At 63.9% G+C, this 15,116-nt stretch overlaps 6 protein-coding genes and 2 non-coding genes across 8 annotated transcripts; 7 read left to right on the plus strand and 1 right to left on the minus strand.

Moving 5' to 3' along the window:
- Window positions 1-25: 25 nt before the first annotated feature.
- LOC62_04G006224 (uncharacterized protein) lies at window positions 26-1,588 on the minus strand. Its single transcript, XM_062772791.1, has 3 exons — window positions 1,386-1,588; window positions 1,053-1,336; window positions 26-1,015 (listed from the first exon to the last, which is right to left on the minus strand). Exons 1-3 carry the CDS (start codon window positions 1,450-1,452, stop codon window positions 68-70), a joined length of 1,299 nt encoding a protein of 432 aa, XP_062628775.1. The 5' UTR covers window positions 1,453-1,588; the 3' UTR covers window positions 26-67.
- A 659-nt stretch (window positions 1,589-2,247) lies between these two features.
- Window positions 2,248-3,981, plus strand: LOC62_04G006225 (uncharacterized protein). The gene is made up of 4 exons (XM_062772792.1): window positions 2,248-2,384; window positions 2,486-2,892; window positions 2,932-3,828; window positions 3,923-3,981. The coding sequence occupies exons 1-3, from the start codon at window positions 2,282-2,284 to the stop codon at window positions 3,793-3,795; spliced, it is 1,374 nt and encodes a 457-aa protein (XP_062628776.1). The 5' UTR covers window positions 2,248-2,281; the 3' UTR covers window positions 3,796-3,828; window positions 3,923-3,981.
- A 373-nt stretch (window positions 3,982-4,354) lies between these two features.
- On the plus strand, window positions 4,355-6,520 carry LOC62_04G006226 (uncharacterized protein; the record flags this gene model as incomplete). Its single annotated transcript, XM_062772793.1, has 4 exons — window positions 4,355-4,476; window positions 4,514-4,913; window positions 4,988-5,039; window positions 5,076-6,520. Exons 1-4 carry the CDS (start codon window positions 4,430-4,432, stop codon window positions 6,518-6,520), a joined length of 1,944 nt encoding a protein of 647 aa, XP_062628777.1. The 5' UTR covers window positions 4,355-4,429.
- Window positions 6,521-6,962: 442 nt separating this feature from the next.
- On the plus strand, window positions 6,963-8,141 carry LOC62_04G006227 (uncharacterized protein; the record flags this gene model as incomplete). Its single annotated transcript, XM_062772794.1, has 2 exons — window positions 6,963-7,012; window positions 7,052-8,141. 2 exons carry the CDS (start codon window positions 6,963-6,965, stop codon window positions 8,139-8,141), a joined length of 1,140 nt encoding a protein of 379 aa, XP_062628778.1.
- Window positions 8,142-8,708: 567 nt separating this feature from the next.
- LOC62_04G006228 lies at window positions 8,709-8,793 on the plus strand. Its single transcript is given in 2 exon segments — window positions 8,709-8,745; window positions 8,758-8,793. It is a non-coding gene; the product is annotated as a tRNA-Phe (tRNA).
- Window positions 8,794-8,834: 41 nt separating this feature from the next.
- On the plus strand, window positions 8,835-8,915 carry LOC62_04G006229. Its single transcript is given in 2 exon segments — window positions 8,835-8,872; window positions 8,880-8,915. It is a non-coding gene; the product is annotated as a tRNA-Cys (tRNA).
- A 1,035-nt stretch (window positions 8,916-9,950) lies between these two features.
- On the plus strand, window positions 9,951-14,172 carry LOC62_04G006230 (uncharacterized protein; the record flags this gene model as incomplete). Its single annotated transcript, XM_062772795.1, has 4 exons — window positions 9,951-10,063; window positions 10,124-10,163; window positions 10,234-11,013; window positions 11,068-14,172. 4 exons carry the CDS (start codon window positions 9,951-9,953, stop codon window positions 14,170-14,172), a joined length of 4,038 nt encoding a protein of 1,345 aa, XP_062628779.1.
- Window positions 14,173-14,534: 362 nt separating this feature from the next.
- Window positions 14,535-15,081, plus strand: LOC62_04G006231 (uncharacterized protein; the record flags this gene model as incomplete). The annotated part of the gene is made up of 2 exons (XM_062772796.1): window positions 14,535-14,908; window positions 14,946-15,081. 2 exons carry the CDS (start codon window positions 14,535-14,537, stop codon window positions 15,079-15,081), a joined length of 510 nt encoding a protein of 169 aa, XP_062628780.1.
- Window positions 15,082-15,116: the final 35 nt, after the last annotated feature.

Genomic DNA, 15,116 nt, shown 5'->3' on the forward strand with positions numbered 1-15,116 from the left:
CTATGTATGTAGATGCATTAAGCTACCCGTTACAATAATGGATACGTACAACACTGTGCGCAGAGACTCACTCTGACCCCTCGAACAAGTCACACCCGACGTCGGCCTCGTAGTCGAGCATCTCGCGATCAAACACATGCCGCGCCTCCTGCGTCGTATCCAGCGGAACGACAGGATCTTGCGCCTCGAGCCGCTCCGCTTTCCACTCTTCCAGCGTCGCGCGCGATCTTGCAGCCATAGTGCGTAACTTTGACCGATCCGACGCGTATGCCGTCACGCGCGACCACTGCGAGTTGGACAGGAAGAGGACGGGCGAGTCCGGCGGGCTGGTGAGGTAGCGCAGGATCATGACTTGGAGCTCGCGGGGCAGGTTGAGGAGATGCAGTGTCGACTTCTTGGCGGCGGCCTCGTCTTCCCGCCCGAGGAGCACGACGCGCGCCGGGCCGAGGACACGCCGCGCCGCCTGCCGCACGCGGATAGCGTACCGCTCGTTGCGCTTCTTGAGCACGTCCTCGAAGCGATGCAGGTCCTCGACGCGGCGCATGAAGTGCTGGAGCTCGCGCGGGCGCATCTCGAGCGGGAACGCCTCGTCCTGCAGCTCCTTGTCGAACGTGATGAAGTCGTCGACGTACTGCTCTTGCCAGTAATCGTTGTCTGCGTAGCCCTCGATAAACGGCGGCTTGGCGTTGAACCAGAAGAGCGGGTCGGACAGGGTATAGTTGGAACGGTTGATGAACGACAGAATGACGGACACGCCGTCCAGGCCGAGGTTGTTGTGGCTCGCGTGGAAGGACACGAGTCGCCGCGATGCCGGCGAGGAGAGGTAGTGCGCGATCGCCTCGGCTGTCGAGGTGCGCAGGTCGCACTCGTCAAAGTGTAGCGTCGAGAGGGGCACAGTGATGGTGCGGAGGAGGTACGAGAAGCCGCACTCGTCGAGCGTGTTGCCAGAGAAGGAGAGGCAGTTGATCGCCGATAGGTTGAGATACACCGCCATTTCATCCACACCGGTGAACAGCTAGCTGTCAGCATATGCACGACGACGGCGCACCCACATTGATGTCCTGGCTCCGAAAGTCGAGCTTCTCGAGGACGTGGTCCTCGCTCGCGTACCGCAGCGCATGGAGCACGCCCTTGTCCGTCATCGCGTTGCCGGCGAGGTGTATGTCGACGAGGCCGAGCACTGCGGCGTCGCCTGAGACAAGGGCGTCGCGCTTGCGCTTGAGGCGCCGCTCGCGCAGCCCCTCGAACAGGATACGCGCGCCATCGTCGCCCAAGCTGTTATCCGACGCGAAGAGGACTGTCGCGGACGCATCGAGCTCGGCGAGGATCTTGAGGGCTACGGCGTGAGTTTAACGTGTGTGCGCGTAGAGCAGGCACCGACTCACCCGCCGCAACACCGCGCACGCCGCAACGATTGAAGTTTGCCGTTCGCTGCTGGCGCTTTGGAGCCATCGGTCGAGCGCGTCGGAGGGCGGAGCTGGTTTCCGCTTGTGATTAGGTTTCTAGTGCCATCGTCACGATGACGCGGGGTAGAGAACTCTTGGTGTGCAGCGCAGGTGCGCAGAAGGTTGGAAGCACGAGAAATGTGTTGTGTCGAGTTGTCAGCGTTGGTCGAGGTGACGAGTCGGTTGATCAAGCGAGATCTGTCACGTGACGGGTGGAGCCCCCCAGTAAACATGTGTGTGGCGTCGCGTTGGTGAGCGTGGCACTGAATTTTCGCGATTTATTTGCTTTTATTGTTACGGATCGCTGCGGCCTGCGGGAACCGTAGCAGTAACCTAGCTCCGATCTGCGATGAAGGAGAGGGCCATGGCAGAGAGGTTGGATAAGCCCCTGCAGCGCAAGCCCGGTAAACGTGCGGCTCACCTGCTGCCTGGCCCCTCATGGCCTTGATTAACGGTGGTGTGGTGAGCGTCGTGGCTGTATGGCACATTCATAGTCAGTCAGGGTATGGTATTCATTCCGCCTTGTCCCTCCTCGTCATGCAGAATGACCCACCGTACGATGGCCACCACGACAACAACAACAATAGGCATTGCAATCATCGCCCATAAGCGCGGCATCAAATGTCGCCTTCCTCGCCAGGCACCAATGGCGTCATCGGGCGGAGACGCCCGATCTCCGACACAGTCGCGGGGACAATCACGGCACGGATCGAAGGGCTCACGTGGGCACTATCAGTGGTGGTGGTGTTGGGTGCATTACAACGACGCGGCGGCGACTGACTCGAACAACAAACCAAACCATCCTTGACACCTTTTTGCATTGCCCCGACGCCATTATGACGAGGCAGGTGGCAGGGGGACCCATAGTACCCCTACCACGCGCCCCGGACCCATACTCGCTCAACGTCGATCTCCACCGTCTCAGCGGCGAGGAAGGAGGTATGTGCGCCGCGTCCCCCACCGTCCATCGCGTCGCCCGCGTCTGCCCGCGCCTCCTTCCTTCCTTGGCCCAGGCACACGACCTCACTGACGCCTCTCAGCCGCGACCATCTTGTCGCGAGTCACACCGTCCACGCGCAAGATCAACACAAGCTTCAACTGCCTCGGCCCGTCTGGCGCGCGCGTGCTCTTCGACGGCCTGCGAGCGTACCGCAAGGCCCAGAACCAGGGCCGCAGGCAGTTCTGTTTGTGCACCACCCAGGCCAAGCCGTCGTCCGAGGAGGAAGGCTTCCTCCCCGAGTGGCCGGAAGATGGGGCGAGCGCCGTCCCCCACGTCCCCACTGAGGAAGAGTTGAAACGCACCGAGACGGACGTCGACATCTGGGGCCTGCGAGAGATCCGCCTGCGTCGTAACGGCCTCGGCGACGACGGGCTCCTCACCGTGTTGCGCTACGTGGCCGAGGACAAGACGACGCGCGTGCTCGACGTCGAGGACAACGAGATCAAGGTGGGTATGAATTCTTGGCCCCACCCACTAACACCACAGCTGCTCGACTCCACGTACGAGCTCGCCGTGGAGCTCCTCAACGCGTCCAACCTTACCGAGCTCTACCTGAGCTACAACTTCCTCTCGACCCCCGGCGCTGTCCACTTCTTCAACAACCTCAGAATACCTCTACGGATTCTGACGTTTGACGAGTGCGCCTTTCCCGTGCCATGTGCACCGGCGCTGGCGGGATACCTGGCTTCTGCTCGAGGTCAGCGCCTCGAGAACCTCGACATCTTCAACAACGACCTCCGTGTCGCTGGCCTGCAGGACATCATCGGCGCCGTCGAGGAAGGCAACTATGCTCTCGTGGTCAACTGTATCGACGGCAACTGTCCCCGGTCACAAGCCGACCTCGAGCGCGGCCTGAGCAGGCGCATGACGGCCGCCGTGGTGCGCAATTATGCACTGCGGGAGAGGGTGAGGAACGCATCAAAGCGAGTCATCATGCCCCTCCGGCTTATTGCCCACGCCAAGCGACCTCCAGCGATCGGCAAGAGGAAACGAGACGAGGACGAGGAAGCAGTCAACAGTCAACCAACCGAGCCTCACTTCCCGCTTCTTGAGCTTCCTCGCGAGCTCCAGCTTCTCGTCGGCCGCCACTGCAGCCAGGATGCCGAGGCGTTCAGCGAGGCACAGTGGCTTCGCGTCCTGGCCCACGCGCTCGACCCCAGCAGCCTGTCACGGCGGGCTGAGCGAGCGAGGGTGGCTGAGCGGTGTGCTGGGCTACGATCGTCCAAGAGCTGGGTGACAAAGGGCACCATGGTAGAAGAGTGGAGGGAAGAGGTCGGCTGTGTGGCGTGGGAGTTGAACCAGCCTGCCGAAGCCTGGCAGCGAAATCAGAAGCAAGACGAGGAGACCTGATAGAGAGTGTAGAAGAGTTGTACCATGTAACTTGTAAGTCGGGCTGACACCATGGCACTGACATGGTATTAACCGAGCTGACTGATCTCCGGGTGGTCTACCTCGCGGCCTCATTCCTCGGCAACAGGTCATGGTCCGGCTCAACCGCAACCAACGGCCGTGATCGCGATCTGCGGAAGTCAGTGCAGAGTCAAGGACCGTACCCAGTGCGGTGCTATCGAATGGTGCAATGTGACGCCACTTGCACATCTGGCTCACAGACCAGCTTCACCTCGAGCACCTCAACGGCGAGCCTCAGCTGCGATCGCACATGGACCGTTGGCCGCTTTCGCACGCGCAAGAGCCTTTGCAACATCATCCTTGGTCATTGCGAGAGATCCAATCGGTGTCGCAGTACCTGTGCGTGCTCACTGCACTGCATCGTTGCAATCGGCGCAAGGAGCTCCTCACAGTCGTCGTTCGGCCGTACCCATGACCTGCGGTATGACGACCGTGACAGCTCGGGTCGCGCGCATCGACCTACACCTCGTCTCGCACCTTCGCACCCCATCTTCCCCCCCACGCACATCGCGCATGCCCTCCGTCATAAGGCGACAACGGCCCGCATCTCGTTCGTCACATCTCCCCATCCAACATGGCTCAGTACCAGCAGCAACAGCAACAGTACGCCCAGGGCCAGTCGTAAGTTGTGCCACAGGTGACGCCGCTGACAACTCAGTCTCGAGCAGGCCACTGCCAACCTCTCCATCTCCGGCGGTGGTGCGGGCCAGGCCTCCAGCTACTACCAGCAGGGCGGCTCGGCTGCCGCCGCTTCTGCCGGCGGTGGAGCCCAGACCACGACCACCACGACCCAGACTACCACCACCAAGATCAGCAACAACAGCTCGAGCAGCAGCGCCTCTGCTTCGGCCTCCGCTGGCGGTGTATCGGCCTCGTCTCAGTATGCTGGCGGTGTCGGCAATGTCCAGGTCACTGGCCCTCCTGGCACCCAGTACGCTGTCGTCCAGCAGCCCGCTCAGGCCCAGAGCAGCGGTGGCCTTGGCGTCATCGGCAGTGTTGCTGCCGGTGGTGCCGCTGCGGCTGGTGTGCTTCTTCTTGGCGAGCTCCTCGGCGGTGGGGTGAGTTCGATCGGGGAAGACGCACAGACGTCCCTTGCTTCTTGAGGGCCCGTGTCACAGCTGACGTCGTGCAGAAGAAGGACGACAAGCCTCCCCGTCCCCACTCTCCCCACTCGCCGCAGGGTGGTGAGTTATCCCGGTTGGCTTTGCTGACATCTGCAGGTGGTGGATACGGCCAGCAGCAGCAGGTTTACAACGGCAACTACAACCAGAACCAGGGCTGGGGTGCTGGTGCCGGCATGGGCGGCCAGATCGGTGGCCAGGCTGGTGGCTACGCTGGCGGTTACGGCGGTGGCCAGGGCGGTGGCGTCGGTGTCGGCGTCGGCGGCCAGGTTGGCGGCAACTTCGGCGCCAACGCTCACCTCGGTGGCCACAGCGCTGGCTTCCAGGTGGGCGGCAATGCCGGTGGCTCCGTGTCTGGTTACGCCGGTGGTAACGGCCCTCGTCCTCCCCAGCCCGGCTACGGCGGTGGCGGCGTGGGCGTGAACGTCGGCGGCCAGGTTGGCGGATACGCTGGTGCTGGTGCCGGCGCCGGCTACGGCGGCGGCTATCCCGGCCCGCAGCAGCCTCCTCGCCCCGTTACTCCAGGCGGCTACGGTGGTGCGGGTGCGATTGTCGACGTCGGCGCTGGCGGTGCTACCGCGACCGCGATCGCCACCAGCGGCGGCTACGGCGGTGGTGGCGCCCAGAACGTCACCAACGTGACCAACATCACCAACGTCACCAACGTGACCGGCGGCGGTGGCGGCGGCGGCGGTGGTGGCTATGGAAGCAACCAGCAGACTGGCTACGGCGGCAAGACCACGACCACCACCACGACGCAGGTCAACACCGGCTACACCTCTCAAACTGGCGGCGCCTACACCTCTTCGGGCGGTAGCTACGAACTCGCTCGTGGTACCATCTACTACGGCGGCGGCAGGCAGACCATTGTCGGCTGGACCCGTGCGACTGGCTACGAGGTCGGTGGCTCGGGCGGCACCTATGTCGGTGTTGCTTGGGCTGTCGGCACCACCGGCGCGGGTGCCGCGTACATTGGCGTCCGCCAGGGCGGCGGCGGCGGCGGTGGTGGTGGTGGTGGCGGTGGCTACCGTGGTGGTGGATCGACCTCGACCTCGGTCAAGGTCAACGTTACCACCACCAACGTGGCCGGTGGCGAATACATGGGCGTCAAGAAGGGCGGCGGCAAGGGCGGCGGACGTGGACGTCGACAGGGCCGCGGTTCGGGCTCGGGCTCGGACTCGGGTTCGGGCAGCGACTCGGGCTCGGACAGCGACCGCGGCAAGGGTGGTCGTAAGGGTGGTGGCCGCAAGGGCGGCAACTGTGGCGGCGGTGGTGGTGGTGGCGGTGGCGGCGGTGGTGGTTACAAGGTCACCACCGCAGGTGGCAGCTACGAGTCGGGCGGCTACGCTGTCGCAACTGGTTACAGCGGCGTCGGCGGCTACCAGACTGGAGGTGGCAGCTCGTACCAGGGCGGTGGCTCGTACCAGGGCGGAGGCTCGAGCCAGCAGCAGGGCGGCTCCTCGTCGTACACCACGACCACGACCACCTCGTCGTCGTTCAACGAGTACGAGTCGCACAACTCGAGCAGCAGCTACCGCTACTAGGAGGATTGCGGGCTGTAGTAGTGGAATAATGAGTGGTATGCATGTGTGGTATGGCGACGTTGGTATGCTGCGGCGAGGCCGGTGTGCCAACATGGCGTGTGTGAGAAGCCGACATGGCAAGGCTTCGGCCATGCTATTCTGACATGACATTGCTTCTGCTTGCTATTCTGGGCCAGGCGAGAAACTCGCGCAGATGGAATCATACCACGCTGCAGCCGATCAGCGACGGAGCATGCATTGTTGCTGCTCCCCCCGACGTCTCGTCTTCTGACACGATTACGCCAAGCGCCAGCAGCACGCCTCCACCACGCCGCCACACGGTCCAAGCGGCGGTGCAGGGGTCGCGACAGTGGTCTCATCGACGCCCGCCCACGTCAACCAACACTCACGCTTGTTGTGTCCACTCTCTCTCTCCAACTTGTACTCAACAACAGACCGTACCATGTCGTCGGCACCAGCAGCCCCAGGCGAACCACCCCTCCCAGCCCCCTGGTAAGCCCCCGCGCACCCCTCGCCCCAGCTCACACGCAGGATCCGCCAGTGGGACCCGAACCACCAAGCACCATACTACGTCAACCCGACCACCAACCCCGCGACAATCCAGTGGGTCCACCCCGCCGAGCAGGCCGCCGCCGACGCCGAGGCCCAGAAGACCAAGAACAGCGTCATCGGCACCGCCGTCGCCGAGCAGACGTGGGGTGCGCCCATGGGCCCGTGGAAGCCTGCGCCGTCTGGCGGGGGCCAACAGCCGGCAACACCGCCTAGCACCGCCGTCGGCGCGACGTTCCCCTCTGGCGGCAGCGGTGGACCTGGCGGCCCGCTTCGCCCTGGCGCGCCCGGCGGCCCGCTCCCCACCACTGGGCCGGCCGGCGGGCCCAAGCCCCCCGGTTACGCGCCGCCCAACTTTGTCGCGCCGAGCGGACCGCCGCCGCCCGGTGTTGGGGGGCAGCCAGGCCCCGGTGGACCTGGCGGTCCCGGTGGTCCGGGTGGGCCGGGCGCCGCTCAGCCTCTCGCCCCGCAGCCGCAGCAGGGCGGCGCGGGCCTCGGCGCCTTCGGCTCCGTCGCGGCAGGGGGTGCCGCCGCTGCCGGCGTGCTCCTCCTCAACTCGCTCTTCAGCAAGGTGTGTTACCGTTCTTGCGGCGCTGACGGGCAGAAGGACGATAAGAAGAACGCCGGCCACTCGAGCCACTGCTCCACGCCGAGCCCGCCGCCTGGCGGCCACGGGCAGCAGGGGTACGGCCGCCCACCTGGCCCCGGGTATGGTCCTGGTCCCGGGTATGGTCCTGGCCCCGGCGGCTTCGGTGGGCCTGGTGGACCTGGCGGCTTCGGCGGGGGACCTGGTGGACCCGGTGGGCCAGGCGGCTTTGGCGGCGGACCTGGGTTCGGCGGCGGCCCCGCACCCGGCCCATACGGCGGCAACAACCACGGCGGCGGCGGGGGCTACGGCGGCAACAACGCTGGAGGTGGCTACGCCGGCAACAATGTCGGCGGCGGCGGCGGCTACGGTGGGAACAACGGCGGTGGAGGCGGCGGTGGCGGTGGCATCGCGTATGGCGGTGGTGGTCAGTATGTTGGTGGCTATGGTGGCGGCAGCGGCGGGTATGGCGGCGGGCGCTACTAGTCTTGGCGCGGCGAATAGGTGCTACTCCGAGACCAAGTGCATGGTATGAGTTCCGTAGAGGTTAGGCATGCATGATAGTTACGTAGAGTAGTTGCAGCCAGATCGCCAGAGCGCGGCGGAGTGCAATGTTGTCGTGGAGTGGAGGTGGTCAAACCTGGCGCCTCGTTCAGGAAATGTCGCGTGGTGTGGCGTTGGCGCGTTGGACCTGGTTTCGGTTTTCCGACCAGTCCAACACTCCAACTGGCATCCCAGCTTCGCTCGCAGCTCAACCGGCTCACCAACACAGCCAGCCGCCATGCATGAGAGGTTACCGAGCTGTCAAGCACATGACGATGCTTTCCCCGCTTCATGCCGATGCCGCAGCGCACAGAGGAATGGAAGACATCAGGACGCCGCGAATCCATGCGCGAATCAGTGTGTGCAATCAACGCCCCGCCGCGCGCCAGAACCACAATGTCTCAGATCGCCCAGTTTAGCGCCGATCTGTGTGTATCCAGGCACCTCCACCTCCAACCACCTCCCAGCAACTCAACTCGCTCTCTGCGCTGCAAACGACACCCAACAACTGGAGACATAGCTCAGCTGGGAGAGCGAGCGACTGAAGCTCAGTCATCATATCGCTAGGTCGGGTGTTCGATCCACCCTGGCTCCAGGGCGCGCGGCTTGCCGCGAGCCAACCCTCTCATCCTATCAGTGGCTTTAGCACAGTGGTAGATTGCGGCGGATTGCAATGCAAGAATCCGTAGGTCCCCGGTTCGATCCCGGGAAGTCACTGGATGACCTGCTCGTATAGTGTAGGTGGTTATCACTGGTCGTTGTGGCGTTCGCGCTGGATCCGACCCGACCGCTGTTCGACTCAGCGTGCGAGCATCTTTTGCGGGTGCGGCGTGGTGTGGGTGTTGCTTTTGCGTCTGCCGAGGTGTCGTCTGCTCTTTTGGGATGCGGAGGAAGTGTAGAACGTGTTGTGGACATGTGGACCGGGCCGTAGTGGGGGATGACCGCGAGGTCTGCTCGGTCGATGGCTGACGATGACGCTGGGTCGCACAGTGGCGGAGGCTTGGTGGCGTGGTCGTCACGCGCTGCCCCAGGTCGACCCGCAGAGTGCCGGGCATGCCGAGTGCAGTGCAGTGCATCTTGCGACCTAGATATCCACGGACATGCTCGACGTCGACGTCGGCTCGCTCATCTCGACATGACCCCAAACGCATGATGACGCATTTACACGTCCCTCCAAAGGGCCAGTGCGACGATCGCCCACACGCCAGCCGCCCGCCGCCACGCCCCTCCGCCGCGCCGCGCCACCGTGTCGTTGTACCGTGTCATCGCTCGCTCGCACCTCCTTGTCCTCAATCTCGCACCTTGATCGACCTCGTTCGCACAGACCACCATCAAGCCGTAGCACTGCCTGCTGCTCAACGCAACGCCTCTAGACGAGCAAATCACGCCACGCACCGGCCAGCCTAGCGCACCGCTCGGCTCGCCCCCCTCTCACCTCCCTGCCCGACTAGCAGCAACGAGCGCCCAGCACACGCACGCCGCCGCACGCCGCTGACCGCTTGCCGCTCGCACCTGGCTTCTCTCCTTGGCCACCGACCCAACACGCCAACGCGCGCGCCAACCAACCGACGCCCCCCACCCACACCCGCCAGCGCCGCGCACATGCGCCAGCCCCCTACTTATCCGTCATCCGCCGCTCAACCTCCCCACTACCCCCATCCTACCACTTCCACTCATTCAACCACCACCACCACCGCGACCCTCTGTCTGGACGTCGCGGTCGAACACCACCACCTACACGACGACGCCAACATGGCAAGCATTGCAACAGAAGTTGTCAACTCGGAGCTAGTGCTCCCCGCGGTCGCCGCCGCCGTGCCCCTCCCACCTGACAACGGCAGCCAAGACAACCTGCCGGCCGGCTGGTGGGTCTCGTTCCGGCCAGATGCCCTCAGTGAGACGAGACGCGCTGACCACGCACCCAGGGTCAAGCAGTTTGACGCCGAGCACAACCAGTTCTTCTACGTGAGTGCCGCCCCATTCCGCCGTCGAGCGTCGCGCGTCCGCCAATCCACTCATCAAGCTCACACCTCAGGTCGACACAGCAACCGAGAAGCCCCAGTGGGAGCGTCCCGACGCCCCGGCGTCGGCGCCCATCGTCGCGGCCTCGCCCCCGCTCCCAGTGACGGTCCTCCCCTCGGCGGGCGACAACACCCCAACCGGTTCGTTGGTTGACGTCGAGTGGCCAGAGTTCGACGCAGCATCAACTGACGAGGCAGTAGCCAACGATGCTGCCGCCGCTGCAGTGTCTACGACCGAAGTCGACACGGCGGTTGCCTCTGCGACCGAGGCTATCACGTCGTCGGCTTCGAACAACACTGCGACGCGCACCACTGTTGAGGCTGTCGAGGAGGAGGAGGCGACCTCGGTCGCTGAGGTCCAGGTTACCCAGGAGGCCGGCGTGCTCGCCGCGTCGTCGGCCACCGGGGCGGCCGCTGTTGCTTTAGAGCAGGCCGCTCAGATTGGCCAGCACGGCGTCAGCAACATTCTCAACGGCGCCGCTCAGACTGGCGAGCGCGGCTTCAGCAGCATCATCAACAATGTCATCGGCGGGAGCAGCGCCACAGCCCAGGCGGCGGCCGGAACCTCGACGGCTGCCGCAACAGCCACTGCCACGGCGGCGGCTACGACCGACATCGAGACCACCCAAACCACTACCACGGAGACAACCACCGCGTATCCCGCGGTTCCGGTCGCCCCTGTCGTCGTCGCTCCACAGCAGCCAGAGAATGCGGGAGGACTTGGCCTCCTCGGTAGCCTTCTCGCTGGCGGTGGTGCCGCTGTCGCCGCCCTTACCGTGGCTGAGGTTCTCGAGGTATGAGCTTCTGTCGAGCCACGAGCTTTCGATCACAAACTGACCCCATCCCAGGACAGGAAAAAGAAGAAAGAGAAGGACCACCGCCTCCACAACCCAGGACCCGAGCAATACTACACTGGCCCAGATGGTGCCTTCTACCCTTATGGACCCGAGAGCCCCAAGAAGAAGAAGCATGGGCTCGACTTAGGTATCGGCATCAGCGGTGACGTTAGTGCCAACGTCGAGGTCCAAGCCGGAAAGCACAAGCTGGGCTTTGGCGGCGGCGCTGGCGGCAAGACGGGTGCCAATGTCGGTGTTCACGGCGACAAGTACGGTCTCGATGTCGACGGTCGGGTCGGTGCCCAGGGCGGCGCTGGGGCTGGTGTCTACACTAGCAACCACCAGTTCGGAGTCGGTGGCCAGGCTGGCGGCCAAGCGGGTGCCAATGCCGGCGTGGGCTGGGGCGGCCCTCAGGGCCTTGGGTTCGGCGGTGGCGTTGGCGCCCAGGGCGGTGCTGGCGCGGGCGTCAACTTTGACGGCCACCAGATCGGCGCCGGCGGCCGCATCGGCGGACAGACGGGCGGCCAAGTTGGTGTCAACTTCAACAACGGTATCGGCTTCAACACCCAGGTTGGCGCCGGTGGTGGTGCCAGCGTCGGCGCCAACATTGACGGCCACAACATTGGTGCTGGTGGCCAGTTCGCCGGCCAGACGGGCCTCGGCGCTGGCGTCAACTTCAACAACGGCATCCATGGCGGAGCCCAGGCCGGCGGCCGTCTCGGCGGCAAGGCTGGCGCTTGGGCTGGGGATCACACTGTGGGCATCGGTGGCAACGTCGGCGGCAACCTTGGCATCGGCGCCGGAGCGGGTCTCACCCAGCAGGACTACCTGACCATCAACCAGGGTGGCAGCCAGCTCATCCAAACCGGTCAGCAGATTGTCCAGCCCGGCGCCAACATCGCCGGTGGTGCCTACGTCGGCAACAAGACCAACATCGCTGACAGCGGGTACGTCGGTAACCACCTCAACGAGAACAAGTTCAACGAATGCAACGAGACCAAGGTCAACGAGTGCAACGAGACCAAGGTCAACAAGACAACCTTTGACACCACCCGCATCACGGACTACACGGTCGACGAGGGCAAGAACTGGTCTGGCGAGGGTCACGGTCGCAGGCGCCGCAACAGTCACGGTCGCAAGCACGGCCGTTTCGACTTTGAGGGCCGCCGTGAGGACCGTCGCGAGGACTACCAGTTTGAGACGCACGACGAGAAGACGACAACGACCTTCACTTCCACTCACGCCGAGACTCACAACGGCCAGGTTACCGGCACGACTTCGGGCCACGCCCACCAGGACACCTTCTCTGGTGCCAAGGGCGGACGCATCGGCGGCCTCACTGAGGGAACTGCCGTTTCCACCACCTTCGACGAAGTGTCCGAGGGTCGCTTTGGTGGCAAGGTCGGCGGCCGCATCACCGGCCAGACCATTGGCTCTGGTCATGCCGAGGTGCAAGTCGCAACTCATGACGAGAGCAGCACCAGAGTGACAAGCGAGTCATTCAACAAGGTCCTGAACGGTGCCGGGTTCGGTGTCAGTGGCGAGACTATCGCGACAGCGGGCAAAGTCCTCAACGGTCATGGGTTTGGCCTGACCGGCGAGAAGATCACAAAGGTTGCATCGGGTGGCATCAGCAACATCACCAACCAGATCAGCAATGTCACCTCGTCGGGATTCACCAATGTTGCCACTGGCATCGCCACGGCCGCTACCGGTGCTGTTACCGGTGGTGTTGGTGCTGGCCTGGTTGGCACCGCGGTGGGACTGGGCGGTAGTGCCATCGCCACTGGTGTCTCCACGGCTTCCGACTTCGTTAAGACGACGGGATCCAAGATCATTGGTAACGCGACTTCGGGCAGTAGAAGCACTTCGAACACCAACACCTCAAACCACAACACGTCCGAGGAAATCACGGAGGTCACAACAATTACTACCACTACGACCACGACCAACGATGTCAAGCAGGTTGGCGGCAGTAGCTCCAAGATTGATGTCGGCAAGAAGACGGCCACCATCGAGGAGATCGTCGACGAGTCCTTTGAAAAGGGCGAGCGCAAGGTTCACCTTGACGAGAAGGTCACGACCGGTCGCAAGATCCACGTGGACGAGAAGGTCACGACTGCCAAGGAAGTTCGCGAGGAAGTTCATGAGTCGAAGCGCGACGACCGTATCGACACCCGCGTGGTTGTGGACACTCGTCTTGAGGAGCACGGGCACCGTACAAGGCCGCGCAGCCCTCTACCCCACCACGTTCACCCCTCGCCTCCGCGCGTTGTCATCGACACTGGATGCGAGTCTTACAACCGCCAGGACATCTACGACGAGTACAACGTTACGCAGGACCACTGGCTCCAGGAGACTCGCGCTCGCCAGGAGCGCATCGTCAGCATTGAGCAGCAGCGCTTCGAGGAGGCTGCCCGCCGTGCGCACGAGGCACGTCTCCACTCCCGTGCGGTCGGCATCCAGTATGTCGGGGACTGCGTCGCGGAGAGCTTTGACGACGATTGCTACGACCACTCCGCCAACTACGAGCACCAGTACCGCGCTGTCCAGCAGGCTCTGCACACCTCGCACTACCATGCCAACACGCCCTACCGCGGCACCCAGTACCCCGACTATGGCTCCCCTGTGGTTGGCAACAGCGACCTTGACCTCTTCACTGCAGCTCAGGCCCGCGCCAACACCTACTCCAGCGGTGGCTTTGCTCACCTGTCGACAACCTACGACGTGTATGACTACCAGCCCTACACCAACGACACCTACCGCCATGCTCACGCGCACAACGCGTACGCGGCGGACTACGCCAGCCAGGAGACGTATGGTGTGCGCGGTCAGGCTTATGCTCAAGCATTCAATGGACAGAGCCGTGTTCAGCACCACCACCAGCACAGCCCTCTCGCTCACCACCACGACCACTTCCACGGCCAACACCACGGTCACCACCACGGCCACTCTCACGGCCACTCGCACGGTGGCCGCGCTCAGCCCCAGCCTGAGGTCACTTCGGTCCGCTCCCAGTTCAACTACCTCGACGTCGAGACGTACGACTACCAGGCGGTGAGGTACGACAGCCACAAGGTTGTGGGCCATGGTGTGACTGTTGGCGGGTACTACTAGGGTGTGTGAGCGTGGGCGCCCCGCGGGCCTCGTCGCTGGCCAGGGTGATTGTGCTCACTTCCTTGCGTGGATTCGAGACTGAAACAGAGAGTGGGCGAATGAAAGATTGATACGATTATGGTTATGAACTGTGTCATAGATGCTGCATGTGTGGCAAGCGTGGTATGCTTGCCTGGTGCAACAGACAGCGAGACAACGACGAGATGCCAAGTGCGGCGTGTTAAAACGAGTCACGGTGACGTCGTGAGTGGGGGAAAGTGGGGGAAGGACCGGGGCCAAAGTCTTGGCAAACACCGCCGCCCTGGCCTAACCACCTCAACATCCTCGACTCGTCAGACACATCGCTCTACTCAGCCCACACAATGTCCACGACCGACCCAGCACCAGCAGCGTCGTGGTGGAGGCGGCGCAAGTCGACCCCCGACCCTCCAGCCCCCGCACCGCCAGACGCAGCGCTCACCAAGCTCCTAAACGAGGGCTTTAAAGGCGTGGACGCGCGCGCCGCCCTACAAAAGCACAACAACAACCCCTTCCTCGCCGCGATCGACCTGCGGCACATGTACCACGTGAAAGGGCTCGGCCGGCCCAAGAGCAAGGTGCTGGTCGGGTGTGTCATCTGCGAGCGGGCAAGGAGCGCGGCCGCGCAGGAAGCGAAGGAGAAGGAGCGGGCACGGGTAGCGCTGGCGCTCTATGGTGCGCGGCTGCATCGCGAGCGGGTTGCGCGGCACGGCGGAAGGTGAGTTGCTTGCTTGCTTGGGTTGGGCTGACGCCAGCGCGTACCCTTATGATTCTGGAGGATCTGGCTTTGGCGACTATAGTGGCGGGGGTGATGGGGGTGGTGGTGGTGACGGAGGAGGCGGCGGGGGCGATGGCGGCGGCGGCGGAGGGGGAGGGGACGGAGGCAGCTGAGTGAGTACCACAATACTGTGCATTGTCCTGACTGC

The sequence above is a fragment of the Vanrija pseudolonga genome, chromosome 4 (assembly GCF_020906515.1).
Source record: "Vanrija pseudolonga chromosome 4, complete sequence".
Lineage (NCBI taxonomy): Eukaryota > Fungi > Basidiomycota > Tremellomycetes > Trichosporonales > Trichosporonaceae > Vanrija > Vanrija pseudolonga.